Source organism: Drosophila serrata, unplaced genomic scaffold (genome assembly GCF_035046125.1).
Source record: "Drosophila serrata isolate PLE 108 unplaced genomic scaffold, ASM3504612v1 contig_360, whole genome shotgun sequence".
NCBI lineage: Eukaryota > Metazoa > Arthropoda > Insecta > Diptera > Drosophilidae > Drosophila > Drosophila serrata.
Genome location: NW_028257258.1, coordinates 674,013 through 693,373, shown reverse-complemented (window position 1 = coordinate 693,373; position 19,361 = coordinate 674,013). Strand labels below are relative to the sequence as shown.

Here is a 19,361-nt window from a genome sequence, read left to right as displayed (position 1 = left end):
AATTATGTTCAGTCTAATGCCTCTTGACTTCACTTCGCCGGCTGTGCAACATGTGTGCTGCAGAAAAATTCCCCCTTTTTTCGGAAATTAGACAGACTGACATCTGGCTCGTTAGCCCAGGAACAGGCAATGTGGTTTTTGGGATTAGCTCAATTAAAATTTTGTGGCATTAAAATTGTCTTGCAGACAGCAGTTGCATGACTCCGTGTAGCATATAAAATTCTATGAAAACATCATGACACCCACCAGAAAACTCCTGCCTCCACACATTTTCATCTTTGCCTGAAATTATTTAATTGAGTTTGTTTGAAAATTTCTTTTAAATTAAGAAAGTTTTTGCACGTGACGTTTGTTTTTTTTCCTATGTTTTTTCCTTTAACTTCTCGTGGTGATTCACAACTTTATTTGTCGCTGGGCAAAAAGGGTGTGGGCAGGATAAGGGTCGGATAGGGCAGCACGTGCTATCCCAGTTGGCAAAGTTTGTGCATTTTTTTATATTTCGGTTTTTTTGTGTCACAGCAAATGATAATAATCACATAAAATCACACATATGCAAGCGAAGAGAGAGGGGGACAGGAAAACTGGTCAAAAGTTGAAGCAATTTAATGTAGTTTTTTAACACAAATAAATTAAAGTTTTGTTTCGAAAAGAAATAAGCATTTTTTATGACTTAAAGTTCTGAAATTATATAGTGTTATTTTCTTTTCCCAAAAGAAGAGCTCTTGCAGTTAAAGCTTATTTTTCCTTTCATCACTTTTTATGAGCTCATCGCTTGGACGCATATTATTTTCAATTTTCGATTAAATGTGGTGCACGTCTTGCTAAATTTCCCTCATTAATATTGGTTAGAAGTCGCTGCAGCTTTCACACTTTCTCGCCCCTGGTGGTCAGTGTCAAAGAAACCCACTGAGCGACTTGCAGCTTGACTTAACCCATTAAATATCACATTTTAAAGAGAGAAAATAAGAGCACAAGCTAAGTAATTTATAAATGGAATAAGTTACTAATAATATAATAATTCGAATAGAAAATGCATTATAAACTATGATAAGTAATCCAATATCAAAACTGATTGGAAGTTTACGTGGTTCCTTACCTAGAACATTAAGATATAAAATATAATAGTATTTTACAAATTTCAGCTCCTGTAAGTTAACTAATATAAATTCATTTCATATACCATTGCTTACCAAATTCCATTCTCAAGTTCTTAGACCCCTGATCCGTGTGTTTGGGTTAACCGGAAGTGGGTCCTTGCGCATGGACTAAATGTGCGAACATTGCAAAAGCTTGGCATAGTTACAGGCGATGCCGGTGCCATGATGCTGTCACGCCGACATTGATGACTGCGTTGACAAGTTGCTCTGACAGCTGGACAGGACCTCCGGGCAACAACAACGCCCAAGCGAGAGGCGGGAGGTGAGGACAAGGACGTGCGAACGTCCTCCCTGGAGAAATGTGTCAAACGCGGCGACTTGAGCTGCATAACCAAGCAGGAAATACCAACTCGATGACGAAGGGGAACTATCTCGGGCTAAGCACACCGAACTAAACGTCATTGTTTCGAACTTTAAACTTTGCCAGCAAGCTAGCTAAGATTCCTTTCACTCCGCTGCCAGAACTATGTTAAAGTTCTGATCCAAGTTCTGGCTCGAGCTGGAGTTTCGTTTCGCTTGGAAATATCAAGACCGCTGACCGTCTCAAACTCTGAGACCTTTCAGCTTGCCTTTTCACCTTTTAAGAAAAATATACAACGGAAGATACTACATATATATAGGCGATAAAAAGAAGACAAAAGTTTTAAAGGGAAATGCCTTTTTAGATGCTCTTTGCATGAAATTTTAGCACCATGCCTTTAGAAGAAATAATGTGTTTTTTTTTATAGATCAATCCTTTTAATGAGATAATGCTTTATTTGTTATTTTTTAAATTTTAAATTATATAACATATTAAAGATTTTTATTCCCTTTTCCTGATTTATTATAAGGCTCTACCTTCAACTGAACTCCAAACGATTTACGCAGTCAAAATGCCCTGTAACCTCTCCCTTATTCAAGGGGGTTTCCCTCAAAATAAAAAAGGGGCATGGATGCCAGTCAAGAGTTCAACTCCAGCGATGGGCGGCATGAAGCCAAAGACAAGCAAAAGATTATACATTGCCCAGCCGGCGGGCATGCTTTGTAACCGAGCTGAACCAACAAAATAAAAAAATGTATATAAAGTGAGAGAAAGAGGAGCCGCTGCCTGTGTGAGATACAGAGGAATTGGAGAAACGGGGTGCGAGGAAGGTGCAGGAATAAATTGCATAAACGTTAGCGGGAGCGCGGCACAAAAAAAAGTAAAAAGGCAAACATGTTTAAAATGTTGTTATTCACACACAGCGAACAGAACAGGAAAGTGGGGAATCCCTCTTTTGCCGAAAGGAACTCCAACAACGTCCTTGCCCCACCAACGTGCACCTCCTTCCAAACAAAAAAAAAAGAAAAAAACTGACACAAAGATTTGCCTGCGCCCTTTTGCAACATTGTTTGTGGGCCTTGTTTCTTGATTTTTTACTTACTCTCCCTTTGTACTCGCTATCTACCTTTTTGCCGTGTTTTATTTACCTTGTTAACCTTTTCATGTTGACAAACTGCGGAAATGTCTGTATGTGTTCGCGCGCAAAAAGCGGGAAATCTGTGGAAATTTGTTACAACCAAAATGTGTCTTAGTGGGTCTTTCTCGGCTCAGATAAAACAAGAAATATTGAGAAATATTTTATATATATTGCCACAAGTTATTCTTTGTTCGCAACAAACTTTAATTTCAGCTTAAATCATTTTATTTCGCAAAATTTCATTAAATTTCAAACACAATCAAAGCCGCAGAGTTTTATTAATAAAAAACTGAAAAGCAATTTGTAGAAGCATATATATTTAATATGCAACAAACAACCAAATTTGTATACATATTCCTTACATACATATTTATATATTTTTTAATAAGTTTATCAGGCAAAATGGAGCGAGTCAAAGGCAGGCGCATATTATCCTTATCAAGTATACGCCATGTGTTACCCGCAGCCAAAGACGGCACGAGGAGAAACCAAATTAAATGTTAAATTAAAAAATAAGATCAAAAGGATTTGGCAAAGCCTGTGTAGGCAGTGAGTGAGAGTGTAATACGGTTTTTTTCTCTCTCAATGTTCACAAAATTTTAATATTGCGCCGTAGAATTTGCATTTGATATTTGCATGTTGAGTGTGCGCTGGAGTCCTTTATTGTGTGTGTGTGTGTGTGTGTGTGTTACTCAGAACAGGATAAGCGTATTAACATGCAGGGCATATTAAGGATAACTGCAGCAGCACGGCACACACCGGAGTCCGGAGACAAAACAGGACAAAACCAATAATGGGCATATTAGACTTGATGATGATGATGTGAAGGCCCCAGAAAGCAGGCTCTCTTAAAGCATTCTTTTTTGTCTAGCATACCCTGGCAAAGGGCATGCTAGACTTTGAGTGAATCATACACTATTTCAGCAATATTCGATTTACATTCTGAATACTTAGAATTTGGGTAGTGACTTGAGAGTTAGTAATATCCTTGAGAATTCAAAAAGCTGTATTTTAATTATAAAGTTATATGCAACAGAATCCTTCTTTAATACTGTACTCTTGGGTATTTCAACCTTTAAGTCCCAAAAACAGGAGGAGCTTGTTGTAGCCATTGTTTCTTGCGAATTGACCGCAGTGAGCCCATGTCGGTTGCATTTTGTTTGTGTGCGGAGCTGAACTGCATCCTGATGGGCAGCCAGAGTCCAAATTGTGGAGGGATATGAGGAAATCCTTTTTAACCGGACGATGGCCGGTACTTCGTCTAAGCCAAAAACGTGCACAGTCTCTGGCAATCAACTTTAATAACATCACAGAATGTCAATAAATCCACAAAATGGTTGAGCCATCCTTGCAATGCCCGCCTTTGGCTGCGATCCCATGCTATGGCATCCTTTCAGCAGATGATGATGATGATGATGATGATGCCGCTCCTGTTGGGACTTTTGCTGATGTCCAGTAAGAGTATCATTAACAAAGGGAACTGCGTGCTGCAGCTGACCGAGAGTAAAGGCCACATCGTCGACCCAGCAGTGCCTCCCTTCATCCATTGTCCAAACGAACAATCTCTCTTAACCGGATGGAAGCAACTCGAGCTGCTTATTGGATAGTCTCCTTCTACGAGGATGTGCTCTAGCAACAATTGATAGGCGAAACAACCTTATAGCTCTCACTTTCGAATTATTGCTTTAAGTCGGGATAACAAGGCAAAAGATTTTGATAATTACAAAGAAGTGCAACGAGTTCAACTAGGTTCAAGTTTCGCCTAAAAGTTACAGAGAGAAACCCCATAAAAAGCACAAATATATATTTATGTAAATCGTATTTCAGTTAGCAATAATAAAACATATTGCAAAATGCACTTTATCGTCAATATCCCAGAGCAAATCGCAGACAACAAATCAAATGGCTTGCGCATTGATTTGACAAGTTCAATTTACAATCAAATATTTAATGAATTATTTCAACTTATCGGCGGTGCAGCTACACTGTCCCCACTGCCCCACCAGCCCCCGCTGTTTGATGGCTGTAAATGTGCGGGTATTTGCAGCACACGCTGACCATAATATATGGTTAAATCTGTGTTTTATTTATCCACACACAATTGACACTCGGCGCGACCCTAAGCACATTTATCATCCAACAATAATAATCCCCCGATGGGTGGATATCAGTTCCCCATTTCCCACACAACACCTTCGATAGCCTCGATGGCATTTCTTCTCTGCCATCAGCTTAAAGCGACAAAATTGTTTATGATTATCATTTGGCGAATATTTATGGACAACGGTGGCAGCAGTAATATTGGAATAAATAAATAAATAAATAAGTGAGGTTTTATATTCATATGCTTATGTATTTACTTTATATGGCTTTTATTGATAACAAAACCGACAAAAAATCGAGTGAATATAAATCAACTTATATTTTATATTCATGCAACTTTAATATAACAAAGTCTGAGAGGTTTTCAGAAAAAATACATACAACAATTTAGTCGCACTCCAATGAAAAATCAAATTCGTAGTTTAGTATTCCCATTTATTTATGATGCTGTCCATGTATGAAGAGGTTTCAGCCTCAGTGCCTCCTCTTAACCACTTCCAATCACACGTTCAGGCAATAAATTCCTCTCTGACCTGGCCTTTGTTATAATCAACATCTCACCCTACCGATAATCCTTTACCGAAAATGCCTGAGATGTCTGGGAAATATTTGCGCAATGCATGAATGCAACAAATTGCTGCACAGACTCCAAAGCCCCTACTTCATCTTCGGCCTCTCACCTAATTGTTCGGATGGAAGGTGTGTAATTTATCATTCTAGCAGGGCCATTTTGCATTGCAGAGTGTCATTTTGGCGAGGGAATTGGAGGTGGATTGGGAGGGAAACACAGGTTATTTGGCCAGGTAGAAAAATAGCTAAGGAGCAAACAAGTTCCAGCTTGGTGCAATCCAAAGTATATTTATCATACGCCCCGTATGCTTTTGGAGTGTTTAAACTGTAGAATATGTATATAAAACCAATTGGTAAAAACCATATCCACTGTTTGTTCAATGCATTCAACCCTCTCGAAAGCGGGGCAATAATAAAATTTATGGAAATGGCACTAAATATTTTATTATTGCTAAATATGCAACAATGCAATGGTCTGTGCCAACGCATAAAACAATCGCCTGCAACAACTGAGTGCACTGCAATGGAGATGGGCAATAATGGTGCGATGGTGCGAGGATGCGAGGGTCCTGGTTTAAGGGTGCCAGGGTAAGCCAAGTGCATGAGAGATGGCCACTGCCAACCTGCGCTCGCTGACAATGCATATAAATTATAAATACACAGATACACCTCAGATATGCAATACGCATGCCAGAGCTGCCACCCATCGGGAACCCCCGTTGATGCGAGTGCAATGGATGGGAAAGCAGGATGTTGGGAACGTGGGCATGCAAAATTTAATTTTTGCTTACTTGTTAAATCCTAGATTAAAATATGCTTTACTTCATATGAAGTCAAAGATTACGAACAATATATTATTTTCATTTATTTATAATAAACAAGATTATATATTGTAAATTTCTGGGCTTTAAAGAAAAAGAGCAAAGCTCTGCTGCATACTATAGATATCTTAATAAATAAATTTCTTTTTCCTTTCTCATTTAAATTATGTAGATTTAAACTTGCATTTAATTAACCCAAATAGGATAAGAATCCATATTAAATACAGTATTTCCTTAGAATAAAATACTTTAAGGCAATCATCATATAATCTCGATATTTATCTCTAGCTGCCTTTAATATTTATTGCTTTATTTTTAAACAGCATGAAAATGTTCCCTTCTCTACTCCCATAGAAATCTCTCCTTTATCTCTGAACAATAAATAGATAAATCCGTGGTATTCCCATTCCCATGCCCGAGAACTGCATACAATTTCAATGCCATTGTTGCTGCTGCTGCTGTGTTTTGGCTGTGGTTGCGTTTTGAGTGCGTGCACAGAAACGATTAAAATTTTAAATTTACACGCAATTGTACACAGGACATTTTTGGGGGGCAGCACCACCGCCACCATGTTGACCACCACGGAAGTGGCGTTTATGATTTGGAACTAATTGCAGCATTGCACGACCAATAAACACAGTGCATGGAGAGCCAGGCGGAAAAATTGAGATCGCTCAGGAGGGGAGGGAGTGCTGTGAAAATGGCAGGGGGTCGGTGGGGTTGGGTTGGCTTGGACTGGAGCTAGGGGTGAACGACATTCGGGTGCGGAAGCCATTCGGGGTAATTACAATTGCATTGCGGTTAACGGGCAAGGCACACGCTAAATCACTCAGAGAGGCGAAACGCAGAGAGGGAAGCGATTTTCCAATTTTGAATAATGCAACTGCACAGCTCCGGGCTAAGGCAATCAAAGGGGATGGGTTGGGGGCTTGGGTGGGGTAGGTACACACCCCATACACAGGAAATAAAATATGCTTCTTAAGCTGCAGACAGGAAAAAGGATGAAACCAATTGTAATTTTCTTCAAGGAAGTAGTATATATATCATTAAATACATAATAGTTAAATATTTCAATATATTTCAGACACCTTTGTACTTAAATTAAAATAGACTAGAGACTGTTTTGACATTTCTGATTATTTATTTATGGAAAATATCGTATAAGATTCAGAAAATAACTATGCACGTCCAAGCTCTGCACGCAAAAAAGTATGCTATACTTTGGGTCATTTCCTTCAACAAATTGATTTTAATCATCTTTATAGGGTAAAAGTATTGAATAGTTCATAATGGTTTCTTAAAAAACTACAGATTTCCTTATATTTTTTGTTAATGTGTAAGCCCTAGCGCAGGTGGCACTGCAGGTGGGCCCCTAAGAAGCCCCCCGTTTGCTGCATAAATCAACAAATACGCAAATAGCCTGGCGGCGGGCGAATTGGCGACTCGGAGACTTTGACCGCAATCCCCTGGCTGCTACCAGCTACCCCACTCTCCAAGCTCCGGGATTCCCCCCGGGCCGCCGTTCAAAAGGAGCCGGGCTGGGCAGCTGGTTCCAAAGCCATTCCCTTTCCACAGTTTCCCGAAGCATTATGGAAATCTCTTGTTGACTTCCACAAATGAGCAAATGCCGAAATCGTTGCCCCGGCTCAGACATATGCAATCTGTGTATAAATATTTACGCGGCTTTGCCAAAATTAATGGCCTCCCTTCCACCCACCCCACCCCCGTTGCGTTCCCTGGCTCAATAAATATTGTTTTTGGCTCAATTTTCAGGCAAAATTAATTTCTTATTTAATGCACTGATAAATACCATTTTGAGGCTTGTTTGGCCAAAAGAGCAATGTTTGCCATGTAAGATAATTGAAAATTGAGCAAATTTGGGTTAATCAATGGATGGTGTTTAGCCCAAAGATAGTTTTCAGAAATTGATTCAATAAGTGAAAAAATAAAATACTAAGCTTTTACATGATTTCCATAAAATAACAAAACATTAATGCCGAATTTAATAGCAAATACTTTAAAGCCTGTTTGTATTGTCCTGTATGTTATATTACATATTTTTATTATCTCATTATAAAATAATGAACTCTAAGCAAATAATTCATTATAATTTGCATTGTCATCTGTTTTTTTGACTAACAACACACAGATGCATAAAAATCCGCTTTGGCAACAAAATGAAATATTTACAATTCAACACGGGGAAAATGAGGAAAAACTACCACTCTAAAGATTTAGTATAAATAATTCAATAAACACAATGGATTTTCTATTAATTTATGCAAGCCAGAAAATAATTAATAAATGCATGTTTTTCCCTCCGAACGCTTTTCTACCTAACAAATTAAATAATTAAATGAGATTAAAAGTTTGCGCCTGCTTAAACAAATTGGCAAATAGAGGGAGAGAGAGCACCTAGATGAAAAGTGCAGATAGAATGAAAATCGAATTAACAAATTGTGCACTCAATCAAAGCGAGTGTGCCCTGCGACGGCGGAAAATTCAATCAAATATCTGCAAATTGCGTTTGGTATGGAATTAACTTAATGAAGAGTGCACGTAGAGCTGGCCTTCATTAAATTAATTTGATATATGCATACGTGAAAGAGTTTGCTTTGAGTTAATGTAGTCTAGGGGTTTATTTTCTTCTATTTAAAATATGTTTCAGTCCTCCATCAAAAGGGTTTTTATCGGGTTATCTCTCTTGTACTTCAATTCAAAATTTGTCAGCACAAAAGTACCATACTGACAGAAAATAAAATGGGTAGCGATTTCAAGTTGACAGCAATTTGCTGCCGGTTAAGTTGAATTGAATTTTCTGCGGGTCTTCCGATCCAAAACAAAACAATGCAAAAAGATTTCACAGATTCACAGATTTTGTTTTGCTGTTGTTTCAACGGATTTCGTTCCGTCTATCTGCCCCAAACACCCACACCCTTTCGTTTTATCAGTCTCATATGCATATATAGATTTTTCTTTAATTTTATTGTTGCGCTGCCCAGACGGCCAAATCCAAATACAGACAGCCACAGACGGGCCATTCGCATAGACAAATAAACAAATCTCGTCAAGTGCCTGCGACGCATACATTTTCACATAACAATTGTGATTGAAATAATAGAAACCAAAACTGGTAGTACTGGCAATATATTATAAGATATATTACGTCTTAGTTTTCCATAAATTTCATATATCAAAAAGATAATCACATCTTCGAATTCAAACTGAGCACTACTTTTACATATTATTTACACAAAATACTTTGCTTTACTTGATGAAAATGTATGTTCAGCTTAGCATTTAGCGAGTAAAATATAATATTTTTTTCCCACCCTTTGTCCTATTATTTCCACCTCACCTATATGTACAGATACAGAGTATCTGTCGGATGACTGTTGGTGGATGGACCCGGCAAATGTGTTTGCGTTTGTCACTTTTGGGGCTCTGTGGTTCCAGATTTGGTGGGTTGGGCCCGGTATCTGGCTTAGCGAGCGTCAACATTTTGGTAACACACACTTACTCTCTCCATCTCTGTTCGCCACTCGATCCACGCAATTAATTTCTGTATCACAGCGAGCAGTTGAAGTGGCCCACAGGGGGTTTAGAAAAGGGTGTGTGTAGATGTGTGTCCTTCACTCAGGTGTGAGTTAAAAATTCCACACTCGGTTTCCCGTACGGGTATTAAAAATGAAACCAAAACAAACAGCAAACATCAAAAGCTTGCGAATGGCGCGACAAAAGGGCAGCTGGGCAATATCCGTCCCTGCCTAGCTCGTCCTTTACCAGCCTGCCACTTTCCCCCGAACGGTGAGAGGAAACGGCCATGGCTGTCTGATTTTTAAGCTGGTCTCGGTTTCCGGTTAAGTATATGACAGTTGCAAGGTCCGTTTTGTAACCAAAGACCATGTCATAGGGGAATAGGCGAGTGGTCTGGCCACAACTGAGCACTTTAAATGGACAGCTCAGGATCGAAGGGACTTTATTTAAAGCTAAGCTTTTAACTTGTGAAATTAAAATAGAAGTAAATAAATAAAAGCATTCTACAATATTATTTCAATTGCACATTTTCGAGGCATTTTGGTCTAATTCAAATAATATCCTAGACCAATGAATTCTACTTAGTCTGAGTGCCCCTTCTGTGTCTAGATTTAACCATGGTTTTAAAGCCGTATATATGCATTAGCGAAGCAGACACGCGACCGCGAAACGCAAACCACCAAACCAGATGCCCGTAGACCCAAAATCTGCACCCCTAGTGCCTGGAGGCTTCCCTACTTTCTCTGTAGAATTAAACCCTTTTTTGCCGGCAGCCTCAGACTTCTGGCCAACAAACGAAAACTGATGTTTTTCACGCGCGAGATTTACGAGCGACGTGCATTTCGGGCTACAACGTAAACGCACTTGACGCTCCAAGGCCCCATTCCCATCGCCTCGAAAACCACCTCTGGCATACTCTACTAGATGAGTACACAGGCAACAAAATCTTCAAGTTTAGTTAATCAGTTAAAGTTTATATTACAAATGATAAAGTTAATCCTTGCCAGTAGACAGACCCAGCAATATTCGTTTGCTGCTGCTATATTCTGAGTTCCATTTTCGATTACTGATATTCTGATATATTTTATACATATGTACCCAACATATTTTTCAACTCAGTGTATGTTTGTGTGGTGTTTGTGTATGTTTATCTTGGACTGTGGCTCCTGGGCTGCGGATAGGCCTTTTACCCATATACATATACATATGTACCAGAGGGAAGAACAAAAATGCGGGCTGCCTGCCGCTTGTACAAAACTTGTGCACAAAAATAAAACATCGTAATGCGCTTTTGTTGGCTTGCAGCCGTGCAGAGATGGGCTTTTAAAGCATTCATTCAAGTATCTGGCAATGGGGAAAAGCATTTAATTTTAAGCGAAAAACAATGCCGGCAAACGTTTGTGAGCGATCCACGCGAACTTACGAACTTACGGCCAATGGGCAACATTAAAAACTTCCGTTTCCGCTGAACACAACGGGCACAAAAGAAATGCAGCGGAAATGCCACAAAGTTCAAACAAGAAAACCAGCTCGCACTGGCTTGCAAGGAAGCAAACAAACAAACAGGAAAACCGCCGGGCAAACACTAACAGCATTAAGGAACCGGCTAAGGTCCTGCCCGGATTCTCCTTTTTCTCCATTTTGTTCCTCTTCCTCTTGCTTGAGCTGCACACTCATTACCAAAATTGCAATAAATTTTTGTGCACTGAAATTATTTGAAGTGCCCCGGACTGCCATACACACATAAAAACGTCCATTTCGAAATTTACGAGAGTGTCCAAGAAGAATGTGCCAAACTTTTATACGCGACCAGGAGACAGGAGAACGTAACTTGTACTCGTAGTACTTGTAGTGTCAAGTGTTTTTGCGAACGGAGCGGAAACGGAAGCGGTGGCTGTGCGGTAAATCCCCCTTCCTCCCCCAAAAACAAGCCACGGAAAGAAAAACGTTTTAATTGCTTTTTGTTCGGAGGGGGAAGGGGAACGGGAAAGAAACTAAACTGCTTTTGAGGGTCAAGTCTATACGGAGCCAGAGCCAACTGTCGTGATCGATGAGTTATTGGTTTTCAGGGGAAAAATTGAAATTTCGGCAATTGAAAAAAGTACAAAACTACAGTCTGGTTATGTATTTAAAAGTGCATTGTTTTATGACAGCGAACTTTTTAGGGAGGTACTTCAGACTCTAACTTTATTATATTCAATAATGAATTGTTTAATTTCAATAATAATCTGCTTTCCCAATCAGTCTTCAGCTTGTAGTTATGTTTTTCTGGTTATTTACCTCAAATAATTGTAGATTATTATCTAAATTTTTAAGTAATCAATTCATAATATTATCTAAAGGCCACAGAGTTTCCTAGATTACATTGCTAAATGTTTCAGTCATATTTAAAAAGGAAACTTTGATGATCCATCATGATCTATTATTTTCTTGGTGTGAAAAGCACAGTTTTCAATGATTTAAACACCATTTTTTGTTGTTATTGAAATTTTAATTGCACTTTTCTGTGGCGGATTACACAAAAAAAGAAAAAGAGAGGAACTCACACGTGACTACACCGCCAACTGTCAATGGGTTTCAATGAGCAACACCGATACTCCCGCTTCTTGAAATACTGAAACACTCTTTTGTGGGCTGCTCATGGCTTTTTAATTTATTCACATATTTTACTTGTTTCTTTTTTTGTTGTTGTTGTTGCACACGCAATGATTTATTAATGATGCTTATTATTATTGCTTAATTGCGGATATTTGCATTTCCACACGCAGACTGTAGGGGGCTGCACCCTTTTGCTGATTTAATTGGCGCCAAGTGAAAACATTCAACCAGTTTTCTAGTTGCGATTACCGAAACGATTGCAGAGCTCTGCTCTGATTATATTCAATAATGGAATTTAAATAAATTTGCATTTAATGATGCTCCCCACATACGCAAAAGGCCCACCTAGACGAATATTTGATATGCGGTTGGCTTTTGTGCGCTCTCAACTTGAAATTGTTTTGGTCTTTTTGTAGACATTTCACGAACTGGGCTTTCAGCGTGCTATGAAATTTTAATTAATTCGATTAAGTACCGGATTTTCAACTAGCGAAATGCATACGAAATTCCCCAAGGATTAATCAGAGCAAAAACAAAAAAAAAAGAAAAACGAAAACAAAAAGTAAACACAATGATTTTTTAATTAAATGAGCTGCAAAAAAACTAAAGTGATGAAATCCCACATACACAATTAAATAAAGTTGGAATTTATCGGATTTGAAGTGATGTTGAAGACAAAATGATATAGCAAAACTCAAAGAATTTTAATGAAATTGGAAAAAAAGTATTTTTAAATTAAAGATTACAAAGAAAAGTAACTAAGAACACTTTCATTTATTTGATATGTTTTTGAAAAGAAATAGAAGAAATTCCTATTGCTTCGAATGTAATAATCTTTTCATTGGTCTCTCGAGTGCTGCCATCATAAATACCACATTCCTTTTCATTTTTCAGTTATTTTTTTTTGTTCTGTTAAAGAACATTTAATTAGTGCATTCAAATGAGTCACACTGATACCCTGATGAACCGCAGAAAAATGACATTCCCTCTTTCATTTGCATAGTCCGATAAATACCTTAATCGGATGTGTGGATCAAGCCGAAAGCGCACTGAAGCACGTACAAATATTTGTCTTCTTTCTGTAAATTATCAATGAATTCCGGAATTTTTCTCGAAAATTGCAGTCATAACAGAATGCAGTTGATTAAAGTAAGTTTGCATAAAATTTTTAACCAGCTTTTTTAATTTTTTCTCGTACATGGCCGAATAACTGGACAGTTACTCGTTAATCAACGCACTCAGACCTCCACAGAATTGAGCAGACTTTATGTCCATTGTCTCGCTTGATTATACGTCGCGCCCCCAACTCAAAAATAACGTTGTGAATCTGATTCTTATGCAGGTTTTTTACGCGTCCGCGACATGCAGACACATAAATTTAACGGGGAAAAGCCATCCTACCAATACTCCATCCAGAAACTCCAGAGAGTGCACTGCAAACAATGCCTCAAAGATTTTGGGTGAAAAAGCAGACAGAACCGAAGTTATGAACACACTTAAAGTCCCTATAATAATAATCTTTCAATTGGATTGCAAATTTTCATTATATCGAGTACTCCACTTATATTTTTTTAGTTGTGAATTCAATTCAACACCACAGGAGCTCATATTCTTGACGATGTAAGAATTTTAACAAATTTCGAAAAATATTTTTCTTTACCAGAAATAGCTAGATTGACTCGGCTTTTGATGCTGATCAAGAATATGTATGATTTATAGGGTCGAAAATAAATTTTTCACTGCGTTTCAAGTTTCCGACTAAATTAATTATACCCTGTAAGGGTATAGAAATGCGTACCCTGCCACTACAGTATTTATATGGTAATTTGCGTCTCGAAACGCGACCTTAAAGGTGGCCACAGTTGGCCCCCACATGAATGGACAGACAATGGGCACTAAAGCAAAAAAACAAATGAAGAGCATAAAAGTAAATGCGAAACTGAAACCAAGAACGAAAACGAAAACGAAAACGGAGCGTGTGTTTAACCAACCCCAATAATTTAAGCAGAATTTATGGCATTAAGATACGCATAATAGTCTAGGAGGACCTTGGTCAATGGCCAGGCAAATGTTTGGTCCTCCGCCTCCGTCTCGGCCTGTTATTCTTTTACGCCAGCCCTTGGCCTAATCCTTACAGGACACACGCACAAGGGCGTTGGGCGGAGATGCTCCACACATAAATCAAATGCCAACACACACACTGCTCTCTGCTCCGCTCTGTGTATGGTTGGGTGTTAATTAGTATTTAATCTATGAACCATAAATAAATCCCTTCTGCAAGGACACTCAATTTCCGTTCGCTTGAGCACTGAAGTGCGGCAGTCCAAGGGAGTGAGAAAAATGCCTTTTGTGCTCCTTAATAAATTGCCAATTGTATGTCATAGAAGTTAAGTCAACTAATTGCAGAGTTTACTTTTTTTTATGGGGACTTTTATGCGTTTATAGGGTAGAGAGGAAATGCTATGAGTGTTGGGAAAAGTATTAAAAAAAATATATATTTGATTGATATATAGAATATGGATTGAGTAGCCCAAATCTTAATTATTAAGAAACACTGATGAATATAATGATTTTATATTTATTCTTTCATCATTATTGAGTTGAAGAGTGTACAAAAGTCCTTCAAACTTAATTCCATCTTCCTTTTATTGGATTTCCAGTATGATGTGTTTGTGCAAGTGGTGTCAAGTGTGTGTTTGTGTCATAGGAAAAGTGTCAATAAAACAATTTAATTGATTGTGCGCTAAGCTGTTGCCAAACACTGCCAGCTCGAACCCTCCTCCGCTCCCGATCTCGTTTTAGCTCCAAAGCGGCTATAAAAGTATTTTCCGGAGGCGCGATGTCGACACCATCTGCTAAAGCTGCCAAAGTAATGCTTGACATTTGCATTGCAAATTGAGCATTTTGGAAAGCGCGACAATTACAGCTCACCCGGGGCATCCCCTCCTCTCTCTACACACATTCCTCATTTTCGCCACAGTGTCGCTGAAAGCAATTAGCGATTAGCGAGAGAGACTTTTCAGCTTTTCCCCGGAAAAATCCAGTGTGCGTATGTCATCGTCGTCGACTCTACATTAGTTTGATTTGTATTCAGTTCATTTAATTTCAACGCCTGGCTTTCTTTTTTTTGTATTTGCTCTCTTGTTTCGCTTTTGATTTTCCACCCTCGCCTGGATTTTTCCAATTTGCATTCGCAATTGCTCATTGATTTTCGCATTTGAATTTTCTCATGGCTTTTAAATGCATTTGGCAATTTCCTGACTTGCCGTTTTAATTGTGTGTGCATTAAAATCAACGCAATGATGCATTTTTAATTCAAATTAAAAATCGCTCCCGGCACATTGGATTTTATGCAGAAATATCCTGTGGCATTCGCTGAGAGAACCGAAGGAGTTGTTGGGTGAGAGGAATCTGGGTTTTTTAGCTGGGTTGATTTCGGTTTTTGTGGCGAAGCGTAAAAGATTCTGGGTCGTGACAATTTAATTTGCTGATGCAAAAGTCAATTAATTTGAGAGGAATATTTAATCAGATAATGGCAGGAAGTGAATGAGAGAAGAGCCTGAAAAGGGGAAGGGCAAAAAGGAAATAATCAAACGTCGAAAATGGGAATCAAAAGATATATGTAGATAAGTATATTTCAATAGTAATCTTGAGTGACACTTTTGATAATAAAATATTGTTTCGAATACTTTGTATTATGAATAATTGATTTCGACTTCCTCAAGGACTCATGACCTGAGCAGGAAAATGTCATCACATAACAATGGCTTTGCTGTCAGCCTTTCAACACTTTACACACAAACTCCAACACTCTAACTCTAACACATCACATTAAAAATACACATTAAAAAAAAAAAAAAAAAATAAAATTAAGAAAAAATATTAAAAAAAATAAATAAAATGTCTTATAAAAATGAAAATATATTTTTCTCAAACTCGGAACCTCTAAAAGAAGAGTTTCTAGTACACCAATATCCCGAAGCCAATGAGTCATTCCTTAAGCAACCCTCAAAAGTCGAAGATGTACTTGAGTACCTTGAGACTATAGAAAATGCCAATAAGATGGAGTAAGTACTACATATTTACATAAATATCACACTTAAACTTAAGGGAATTTTGTTTAGTTCCGCAAAGGCTAGAAAATCCACAGTTGACCGCAAATCATTGGATAGGAATTTGGAATTTATGGTCACTTTGCGAAAGGTCTCAAACACCGAGACATCCTCCAGACGAGGCAAATCAAGAAAACTTGCACTAAACACAAATCAATTTACTTTTATGCGACAAATTGATCAAGAGCCACAGGATCGCCTTTTGGTCCGGTTAGAAAGGGAAAGTGTGGCCGATACATTTCGTCGATTGGGAAATTTCGAGTATCGAAAAAGAAGATTCGATGAGGCAATAAACTATTATACAAAAGGACTTACATATGTAAAGGATACTCCTGTTTTATATCTAAATCGCGCCATGTGTTTTATAAAGTGAGTGTTTAAAATATACTTGGGAAATGTCACTTTCTAATCTGTTATTTTTAAAGATTGAGAGAATACAAGCGTGGTATTATGGACTGTGACTATATCCTTGCTTACATAGATGAAAAAAATGTGCGTGCTTGGCTTTATCGTGCTGCGGCCTATAAGCGACTGAGTGATGAATACAATTACGATCACAGTGTCTACAAAGCAAGGATATTAAACCACACAGAAACTGAGTTTATAGATGATTTTCTGGAGAAATTGAGAACGCAACTTTAGGCAGCATCAAAATCAAGATACGTAATAATGAAATATTTCCATAATTCGGAGATTACTTAAATAAATCTTGGTTAACAGCAAATTTTGTGGTAAATCTAGACTGGTTCTCAAAAAGCTTCTTTAATCCTTCTCCTTCGAACCTAAAACTCAATTAGGCTTCAATTAAGTTAAAAATCATTTCGAATTTTCGGACTCCGACTTTGGCTCTTTTCCTGGATTACCTCATTTCCGGTTTGAACACCTTCGAGTTGCCTGCTTCCTGCTTGATTAGCGGCCTTGATTTTTTTGCCCTTTTGCTTCCTTATTTCGTAATTAACTGTCAGGTCATAAAAGAAAAACTCCAACAAATTGATAAAGGATGAAAAGGAGCCAAGAGAAGCTATTGTTAAAATAAATTGAAAATAAAAAAGCGAAAACTTTGGTCAAACTTTCTCTCTTAACTTTTTGACTTCCTCAAGGTGAGCTGGAGACATTTATTTTGCGATTAATTCTCCCCCATTCATTCTAGGTCCTAGGCTTTCCATAAAATGCACTTCAAATGTCCGAAAGCAATTTAGTAAAGTCTGATAATTCCATCTGACTGGCCAGTTCCAGTCTTATGCCTTCTGCCGTCCATTAAGCCAAATGTCGACCGGCAGAAGTTGACCCAAATATTACTCAGCACATTTGTAGGCAACAGGAGCTAATGTTCAAGTGGATACTGGTACTCGGTCTGATGGTGCTGCTGCTTGACTTTCCTCTCTCTCTCAGTCAATTTGATTTTTTAATTAAATTTATTATGGCAAACAGCATAAAATTTTATGTGGTTCGTCCATTTCTGGGTCACATTGCTAATGACTCTTTGGGCCGGACTCGGAGTCGGATTTCGAAATGCAAGTTGCAAGCTGGAACAGAATATTTCCTAGTGGAAGATCCCCTCCCCGACAGTAATCTGCTGCTAATGCCTTTTGGTTTCTGGTTTCTGGTCTCCCAGGATTCGCCTAGCTCATCTTTCTCTCTGTGTGCGTTTGTTCATTCAATTATTTTTTATGAGAATTGTATTTATCATTCGACTGCCTTTTGGATTTATGAAGTTTCTTTGCTCAAATAAAAATTGCAATATGTTTTCTAAAATAATATCCCCTGATTTATCTATTCTCTGGCCGAATATCAAGATTTATATGTCTGGCTTTTGCCAAAGTCAAAGCACAATCGTAGGTAAGCCGAATTTGAATTAAAAATGTTTGTCAAATGTTTAATTAATTGGAAAAGGAAAGCTTAATCTTTAGACTTAAAAATATATATGGAATATTTTTCCTTGTATAGTTTTCTGATTACTTTAGCAGCAATTCAAGTTTTCTCTGTTCAAATTAAGTTCAGTAATAAATTCTGGTATATATTTCCTATGCACCTGAGCCACGGATATGTACCACTTACTGGACATAAAGTAAAGCGAAATTTAATTGAGGCCAGGGGATACTGGCAAAGGCAGTGGTGCTAAGGCTAAATGTTTATGCTCTGGCCGTATCTTTAAAAAAGAAATATGTACGCTTGAATGGGCCACGCAACATTTACGAGCCTGTGGTAGCTGTGTGCCACACTGCGTATACGCAACGTGCAAGCAGCAGAGCGAACACATTGCGTATACGCATCATGCAGGCACCATAAACATTCGCAAATAAAATGTGTTTAATTGCAGCAAAGGCAGCACACACACACACATAAAAAATGTGAGATGAAAAAATTCAGAGTATATATATAGTATAAAAAGAAGAGCGAAGCCAGGCTAAACAAAGTGGAAAGTCCTGGACTAAAAGGTAATTAAAGCGATGCGAACAGGACACTGGCAGAGAAAGTTTCCACACAGCGACATTGTTAGTTCAATCGCACGGAATAATTTATTAATTAACTACAATTCGAATGAATGAATGAACGATTACGGTTCCCCGATTCTCGAGAGCACGTAACAGGAAAATCAATTAAAAGCGCTTTATGTGCGCGACAGTGTACGTTCGACTTAGGCTACGACTTCCACTACGACTTCAACTTGGACTTGGATGTCGCCTTTGATTCGATTCGCTTCGTTTCGATTCGATTCGATTCGGTTGGGTCCTGGGACAAGTTTAGCGCCTGCCAAGTGGAACTTTGTTAGTTTCTAATTAATTGTTACAGTTACAGACGAACGCTGAAATTGACTGCAGCAGCAGCTGCTCCTGCTCCTTGGCATCCTGTGTGCCCCATCTCCAGGTCGCTGCTCCTGCCAATTTTAGCATCCTTGGTTATTTATGTCGAACGCTGGGTATTATTTATGCTGCATATTGGGCGCATTGTAGTAAATTAACCAACGAAAACTCTGAATACCCCAAGGGCAGACAGGAGGAGTCACAGCTGGCATTTTCCTTT

General features: G+C 38.3%; 1 protein-coding gene across 1 annotated transcript; it reads left to right on the top strand.

Moving 5' to 3' along the window:
• The first annotated feature begins 15,984 nt into the window (after positions 1–15,984).
• Positions 15,985–17,061, top strand: LOC110191835 (tetratricopeptide repeat protein 12). The gene is made up of 3 exons (XM_020962800.2): positions 15,985–16,292; positions 16,350–16,706; positions 16,763–17,061. The coding sequence occupies exons 1-3, from the start codon at positions 16,126–16,128 to the stop codon at positions 16,977–16,979; spliced, it is 741 nt and encodes a 246-aa protein (XP_020818459.2). The 5' UTR covers positions 15,985–16,125; the 3' UTR covers positions 16,980–17,061.
• Positions 17,062–19,361: the final 2,300 nt, after the last annotated feature.